An 8,728-nucleotide genomic window follows, 5' to 3' on the forward strand; every position below is an offset into this window, starting at 1 on the left:
TAAATGTTTGTTAAAGTAATTGTCTTCACAAGCCAAATCAAGCAATATCAAGGGTATAAACAAACATTTCTTATTCCTTTGGGAAAGTAATCTCTGATGAAATGCTTTTCGGGGAGTCTCAGTCTTAATTATCAGGCCACTGAGATCTGTAATCCTACTAAAACTCCTTATTCTCCTGTTTCCTCTGGTCAGGAAAAGGCACTGTTTCTTTCCTTATAACTAGAGGGGGTTTTGGGCAAATTAACAATTGGAAATCATGTTCTTCAGTGCAGAAGGGCCTACAGGATAACTCAGAGGTTCTGATCCTTTAGAACATATTGGAAGGAGAGAGTTCTTAGCTCAGCCTATCATTTTCTATTCATTATGGTCATTTTCAGGTTCCAGGACAATGTGGTCAAGAAACACTAGAGAACAGCTTTATAGCTCTGAACTAAAGGAAGGTGAGTAAGTTCCCAACCCTGGTGAGTCAGGCAACATAGTGGTTATGAGTGCAAACGTGAGAGACTGCCGAAGTTCACCTTCTGGCTGCGCTTCAGTATTTTGGGGACTTAAGCTAGTTACCTAACTCTTTTGTCTCATCTGCAAAGTAGGGATAATAATATTGTCACATAGCTTTTAGTACACAGCCTCTCATATGAACACCTTAAATAAGTGCTAGCTTTAAAAAATGATCATTGAACCACTTGATCTAGGAGAGACTGGAAAAATGTGGCCTCAATTTCTTGGTTGACAGCAGTGACCCAGTGGTGGGGGTTCTGAGAAGTCACAGTGTCTTCTGACAGGACCCTCTTCAGGGAAGAGGCTCAGGTGTCAGCAATGGAAGCACAGTCAGGAGAGAGAAGGACAGAAAATGGACTAACTTAAATATCTAAAAGACATCTATATGGATATGAATAAATTACTGCTTTCTCTCTGGAGGCAAAGTTTAGCCTCTAACTGTTCTCTCTGGAAGTTAAAGTCACTTGGGCTGTAAGATAGGTCCATAGCAAACAGTAAAATTCTTCCTACCGTACTAACATTCAAATCTCTCTGTGGATTCCATTCTCCAGAATGGGGGGATGGATACTGAGAGAGTGGTGATGTTTCTTTCTAACTGGTTCTCTTTTCTTTTCCCCAGACTGCCCTTCCTCTACCCATCCCCAAGAGGAGAATGGCAGCTGAGAACTCTTCTGTGACAGAGTTTATCCTTGCAGGCTTAACAGACCAGCCGGGACTCTGGATCCCTCTCTTCTTCCTGTTTCTAGGTTTCTACATGGTCACTCTGCTGGGGAATCTGGGCCTGATAACCCTGATTGGGTTGAATGCTCGCCTACACACCCCTATGTACTTTTTCCTCTTCAACCTCTCCTTAGTAGATTTCTGTTACTCTACTACCATCACCCCCAGAATGCTAAAGGGTTTCGTCTCAAAGAAGAACATCATCTTGCACGGAGAGTGCATGACTCAACTCTTTTTCTTCTGCTTTTTCGTCATTTCTGAGTCCTTCCTCCTGTCAGCAATGGCATATGACCGCTACGTTGCCATCTGTAAACCACTGGTATACACGGCCACCATGTCTCCTCAGGTCTGTTTATTCCTCTTGCTGGGTGTCTATGTGATGGGATTTTCAGGGGCCATAGTCCACATAGGAAGTGTAGCAAGTCTGACTTTCTGTGCTGACAATCTTGTCAATCATTTCATGTGTGACATCTTTCCTCTCCTTGAGCTCTCCTGCAACAGCACTTATGTGCACGAGCTGGTGGTCTTTGTACTTGTGGCCATTGACATTGGAATGCCTATTGTCACCATCTTCATTTCTTATGCTCTGATTCTCCACAGCATTCTCCACATTCACTCCACTGAGGGCAGATCCAAAGCTTTCAGTACATGCAGCTCTCACATAATTGTGGTTTCTCTTTTCTTTGGTTCTGGAGCTTTTGTGTATCTCAAACCACCTTCCATTTTGCCCCTTAACCAAGGGAAAGTGTCCTCTCTGTTCTATACCATTGTGGTGCCCATGTTAAACCCACTGATCTACAGTTTGAGAAACAAGGATGTCAAATTTACCTTGAGGAAAACCTTGGAAAGAAAAAATATTTTTTTGAGAAAGTAGAATTTGGAGAAAGAAATACCACACTTTATTAGTGTGTGTGTGTTTTCAATGAGGGATCCAACTTCCAGCTTTTTTTCTCTTCTGTACAGAACGAGAATTTTAAGTCTTTATGTTTGGATGAATGTTTAATGCATATCTATTTTCTTTGTCCCTTGACCCACCTCAGCTATTCTAAGATTGTCTCACGCATTTTTTCTATAATCACAAATCATTTAATCTTGTATGGGCTTATTAACCATTTTATCTAACCTCTTTATTTAATAGACATTGGAAATTTAGAAATATGTATGTTTTCCAGGGCCTTACACCTAACTGGTTCCACAACAGGGACTAGAATCTAGACCCTTGAGAATTCTAATCTACATTGTTTTCCTTTTGGCCACATTTTCTTGCTTTATTGCTGCCCTTGCAGATTTGATTTTGAAAGTATGGTATTTTAGCATTTTACAATCTGATTCTATTTGTAGTAATTTAATGTAACTTCTCAATAAATATCTTTTAAAAAATAACTTTTTAATATCGCATTTTTTCTTTTTAAAAGTTTTTATTTTAATTCCAGTTTGTTAATAACTGGATACATACAATTATTAACATACATACAGTGTTATATTAGTTTCAGGTGTACAATATAGTGATTCAACAGTTCCATACAGCACCCTATGTTCATCACAATAAGTGCACTCCTTAATCCCCATCGCCTATTTCACCCATCCCCCCCCACTTCCTTCTGGTAACCATCAGTTTGTTCTCTACAGTTAAGAGTCTGTTTCTTGTTTTGTGTCTTTCTCTCTTATTTTTTCCCCTTTCCTTGTTCATTTTGTTTCTTAAATTCCATATGAGTGAAATCATATGATATTTGTCTTTCTCTGATTTATCTTGCTTAGCATAATACTCTCTAGCTCCGTCCACGTTGTTGCAAATGGCAAGATTTCATTCTTTTTTATTGCTGAATAGTATTCTATTATACATATATACCACATCTTCTTTATCCATTCATTAATTGATGGACACTTGGGCTGCTTCCACATCTTGGCTATTGTAAATAATGCTGCTATAAACATATGTGGTACATGTATCCCTTTGAACTAGTGTTTTAGTCTTTTGGTAAATACCCAGTAGTGCAGTTGCTAGATCATTCTATTTTAACTTTCTTAGGAACCTCCATACTGTTTTCCAGAGTGGCTGCACCAGTTTGCATCCTTGCTAACACCTATTGTTCCTTGTGCTGTTGATTTTAACCATTCTGGCAGGTGTGAGGTGATATTTCATTGTAGTTTTGATCTGCATTTCCCTGATGATGAGTGATGAGCATCCTTTCATGGGTCTGTTGGCCATCTGGATGTCTTCTTTGGAAAATATCTGTTCATGTCTTCTCCCCTTTTTTAAATTGGATTATTTGTTTTTTGGGTGTTGAGTTTGATAAGTTCTTTATAGATTTTGGATACTATTTACCAGATATGTCATCTGCAAATATCTTCTCCTATTGTGTAGGTTGCCTTTTAATTTTGCTGGTTATTTTTTTCACTGTGCAGAAGCTTTTTATTTTGATGTAGTCCCAGTAGTTTATTTTTGCTTTTGTTTCCCTTGCCTCAGGAGACATATTTAGAAAGAAGTTGCTATGGCTGATGCCAAAGAAGTTACTGCCTGTGTTCTCGTCTAGGATTTTTTATGGTTTCAGACCTCACATTTAAGTCTTTAATACATTTTGAATTTATTTTTGTGTATGTTGTAAGAAAGTGGTGTCCAGTTTCATTCCTTTGCATCTTGTTGCCCAGTTTTCCCAACACTATTTGTTGAACAGACTGTGTTTTTCCCACTGGATATTTTTCACTGCTTTGTCAAAAGTTAATTGACCACATAATTGTGGGCGTTATTTCTGGATTTTCTATCTTGCTTCATTATCTCTGTGTCTATTTTGGTGCCAGTACCATACTATTTTGATTACTATAGCTTTGTAATGTAACTTGAAGTCTAGAATTGTGATGCCTCCAGCTTCGCTTTTCTTTTCCAAGATTGCTTTGGGCATTTGGCGTCTTTTGCGGTTCTATACAAATTTTAAGATTGTTCTAGTTCTGTGAAAAATGCTGTTGGAATCATTCTGTGGAAAACACTGCATTCAGTGTGTAGATTGCTTTGGGTAATATGGACATTTTAACAATATTTATTCTTCCAATCCATGAGCATGGAATGTCTTTCCATTTCTTTGTGTTGTCTTGAATTTCTGTCATAAGTGTTCTATAGTTTTCAGGGTACAGATCTTTTACCTCTTTGGTTAGGTTTATTCCTAGGCATCTTATGGTTTTTGGTGTAATTGTAAACGGGATTGATTCCTTGATTTCTCTTTCTGCTGCTTTGTTATTGTTGTATAGAAATACAACAGATTTCTTTACATTGATTTTGTATCCTGTGACTTTACTGAAATTATTTATCAGTTCTAGCAGGTTTTTTGGGGGACTCTTTAGGGTTTTCTATATAGAGTAACATGTCATCTGGAAATAGTGGAAGTTTTACTTTTTCTTATAATTTGGATTCCTTTTATTTCTTTTTGTTGTCTGATTGCTATGGCTAGGCCTTCTAGTACTATGTTGAATTAAAGTGGTGAGAGTGGACATCCTTGTCTTATTTCTGACCTTAGGGGAAAAGTTTTTTCCCATTAAGGATGATGTTAGCTGTGATTTTTTCATAGATGGTCTTTATTATGTTGAGGTATGTTCCCTCTAAACCTATTTTGTTGAAGTTCTTTTTTTTTTTTATCAGGAATGGATGTTGGACTTTGTCAAATGATTTTTCTGCACTACTGAAATGATCATATTGTTCTTATCCTTTCTCTTATTGATGTGATGTATCACACTGATTGATTTGTGAATGTTGAATTACGCTTCCAACCCAGGAATAAATCCCGCTCGATTGTGGTGAGTGATTTTTAAAAATGTATCATTGAATTCAGTTTGCTAGTATTTTATTGAGATATTTTGCATCTATGTTTATCAGGGATTTTGGCTTGCAGTTCTCTTTTTTAGTGGTGTCTTTATTTGGTTTTGGTATCAGGGTAATGCTAGCCTCATAGAATCAGGAATTTGGAAGTTCCTTTACTCCTCTATTTTCTGGAATAGTCTGAGAAGAATCAATATTAACTCTTCTTTAAATGTTTGGTAGAATTCTCCTGTGAGGACATTTGGTCTTAGATTTGTTTGTTTGAAGTTTTTGATTACTGATTCAATTTCCTTGCTGGTTATTGGTCTGTTCAAATTTTCTATTTCCTCCTGTTTCAGTTTTAGTAGTTTATATGTTTCTAGGAATTTATCCATTTTTTCTAGGTTGTCCAATTTGTTGTCATGTAATTTTTCATAATAGCCTTTTATGATTATTTGTATTTCTGTGCTGTTGGTTATTTCTCCTCTTTCATTTGTGATTTTATTTATTTGAATACTTTCTCTTTTTTTCTTGGTAAGTCTGGTTAGAGGTTTATTAGTTTTATTGATCTTTTCTAAAGAATCAGCTCCTGGTTTCATTGATCTGTTCTATTGTTTTTTAGTTTCTTTGTCATTTATTTCTGCTCTACTCTTTATTATTTCCTTCCTTCTGCTGGTTTCAGGTTTTCTCTTCTTTTTCTAGTTCCTTTAGGTGCAAGGTTAGGTTGTTTGTTTGAGGTTTTTCTTGCTTCTTGAGGTAGACCTGTATTGCTATAAATTTCTCTCTTAGTGCTTTTGCTGTTTCCCAGAGGTTTTGGACCATTGTGTTCTCATTTTCATTTGTTTCTATTACTTTTTAATTTCTTCTTAGATTTCCTGGTTGAGCTATTCATTGTTTAGTAGCATGTTATTTAACCTCCATGTGTTTGTGGTCTTTCCAGATTTTCTCTTGTGGTTGACTTCCTGTTTCATAGCATTGTGGTCAGAAAAGGGGCATGGTTTGATTTCAGTCTTCTTGAATTTGCTAGTATGTGATCTGTTCTGGAGAATGTCCCATATGCACTTGAAGAGAATGTCTTTTATCATTTTAGGATGGAATGTTCTGAATATATCTGTTAAATCCATCTGGTCCAGTGTATCATTCAAAGCCATTACTTCCTTGTTGATGTTCTGTTTAGTCGATCTGTTCATTGATGTAAGCGGGGTGTTAAAGTCCCCTACTATTATTGTATTATTATCAATTATTTCCTTTATGTTTGTTATTAATGGTTTTATGTATTTAGGTACTCCTATGTTGGGTGCATAAATATTTATAATTATTATATCTTCTTGTTGACTTGTTCCCTTTATTATTGCATAGTGTCCTTCTTTGTCTCTTGCTACAATCTTTGTTTTAAAGATTTTATTTATTTATTCGACAGAGATAGAGACAGCCAGAGAGAGAGGGAACACAAGCAGGGGGAATGGGAGAGGAAGAAGCAGGCTCATAGCAGAGGAGCCTGATGTGGGGCTCAATCCCATAACGCCGGGATCACGCCCTGAGCCGAAGGCAGCCGCTTAACTGCTGTGCCACCCAGGCGCCCCTACAATCTTTGTTTTAAAGTCCATTTTGTCCAATGTAAGTATTGCTACTCTAGCCTTCTTTTGACATGCATTTGCATGGTGTTTCTCCATTCTTTCACTTTCAATCTGCAGGTGTCTTTAGACCTAAATGGGTCTTTTGCAGACAGCATATAGATGGGTCTTATTTTTTTTTTATTCATTCTGTTTACCTTATGTCTTTTTTTTTTTAAAGATTTTATTTATTTAACAGAGAGACAGAGACAGCCAGTGAGAGAGGGAACACAAGCAGGGGGAGTGGGAGAGGGAGAAGCAGGCTTCCAGCAGAGGAGCCTGATGTGGGGCTCAATCCCAGAACGCTGGGATCATGCCCTGAGCCAAAGGCAGACGCTTAACGACTAAGCCACCCAGGTGCCCCTACCTTATGTCTTTTGATTGGGGCATTTAGTCCATTTATATTCAAAGTAATTATTGATAGATATGTATTTATTGCCATTTTATTACTTATTTTGTGGTTGTTTCTAAAGGTTTTCTTTGGTCCTTTCTTGTATTTAATACTACTTTTTTTTTTTTTTACAAGAGGAAGTGAAAAATTTACTGAAGTTGGTCTTGGCCAAATGACAAGAGAAGTGTGTTAAGACTGTCGTGTATGGGTCGCAAGCATGTAGGTCCCAGAAAGCAGGTAGAGCACGGTGATTCCTGAGGTCATGTGTGGAACTCTAGGGATCCAGTTCAGTGACTAGGATTTCTGTAGGTTTAAGGGTTATAAAGATGCAGGTGGAAAGTTTTATATAAGACTAAGCATCAGAATTTAGAGCCTTTAAAAAGAAGGGTTAGCTTGGGTGTTTTAGCTATAATGGAGAAATCTGTGGCTTAGGATAATCAATGAAGGGTCTGTAAGTTCTAAATGAAGAATAGATAATTTGGGGGATCCAGTTAGTTATCAAGGCAGTAGTACCAAACTTATGAGGAGAGGCAATTTCCATAGAATTTTTAAGGCACTACAGACTACACTGATTTTTTCATACAGGTTTATGTGGGAAAGTGATAATTTACCTCAAGACTGGTTTATAAATCCACGACACTGGGGGGCACCTGGGTGGCACAGCGGTTAAGCGTCTGCCTTCGGCTCAGGGTGTGACCCCGGTGTTCTGGGATCGAGCCCCACATCAGGCTCCTCTGCTGGAAGCCTGCTTCTTTCTCTCCCACTCACCCTGCTTGTGCTCCCTCTCTCGCTGGCTGTCTCTCTGTCAAATAAATAAATAAATATCTTTAAAAAAAAATAAATCCATGACACTGGGTAAAGAGAGATATAGAATATATCAGAAACTTTGATCTCAATGACTCCTTAGTAAAAAAGCTAGGTTCTTTGGAAGAGTACTAACATTTAGTTTTTAAGAAACTAAGTATTAGCTTCTCTATTTTTAAAAGTGAAACAGGGGCGCCTGGGTGGCGCAGTCATTAAGCCTCTGTCTTCGGCTCAGGGCGTGATCCCGGCGTTCTGGGATCGAGCCCCACATCAGGCTCCTCCGCTGGGAGCCTGCTTCTTCCTCTCCCACTCACCCTGCTTGTGTTCCCTCTCTCGCTGGCTGTCTCTCTCTGTCAAATAAATAAATAAAAAATCTTAAAAAAAAATAAAAGTGAAACAGTGATCTTGACTTTCTTGGGATTTTGAGAGGATTGAATGCCAGGCACTTAATAAATCTCAGTTCCTTCCCTGATGGAACTCCTTCATCTAGTTATCAGTACCTCCTCTAGTTTTTGCATGACCTGAGGTAAGTCACTTTATCCCCTTAGAACTCTGCTTGGTCATGAGAAAGATGGACTTTCCTTTAAAAAGTATATTAAGTGTGCTTAAAACATATTTTGACTAAGCCATACTTGCACATGGTAAAAAAGAAGGGGAGCCAATCACAAAGAGGCACGGGAAAGGATATGGCTGAGAAGAGGGAGAGCAGAGGTATCCCTGGCCATAGATGAGACACTATGGATCAAAGCTCTGAAGCCACAGAGTGATACTTTGTCCCATGATTTTGTCTTCATTCCATTATTGCATCACCTCCATCTCTGGTTGATGCTGTCATGAGGTCAGAACCTTGATAGATTAATATGCCAGGATGAGTTATTCAAGAATCAGAAAAAGAAAAACCATGTGCCTCATTTG

The 8,728-nt window shown here is 38.0% G+C and overlaps 1 protein-coding gene across 1 annotated transcript; it reads left to right on the forward strand.

Annotated features, from left to right (window-relative positions):
* The first annotated feature begins 1,141 nt into the window (after positions 1-1,141).
* On the forward strand, positions 1,142-2,092 carry LOC123792433 (olfactory receptor 8B12-like). Its single transcript, XM_045797585.2, has one exon. It carries the CDS (start codon positions 1,151-1,153, stop codon positions 2,090-2,092), a length of 942 nt encoding a protein of 313 aa, XP_045653541.2. The 5' UTR covers positions 1,142-1,150.
* Positions 2,093-8,728: the final 6,636 nt, after the last annotated feature.

This window comes from Ursus americanus, chromosome 16, assembly GCF_024610735.1.
Source record: "Ursus americanus isolate L20-20 chromosome 16, mUrsAme1.1.p, whole genome shotgun sequence".
NCBI classification, from domain to species: domain Eukaryota; kingdom Metazoa; phylum Chordata; class Mammalia; order Carnivora; family Ursidae; genus Ursus; species Ursus americanus.

Excerpts from the sequence above, each read along its gene's own strand:
- LOC123792433 (XM_045797585.2), top strand. The coding sequence starts at position 1,151 with ATGGCAGCTGAGAACTCTTCTGTGACAGAGTTTATCCTTGCAGGCTTA.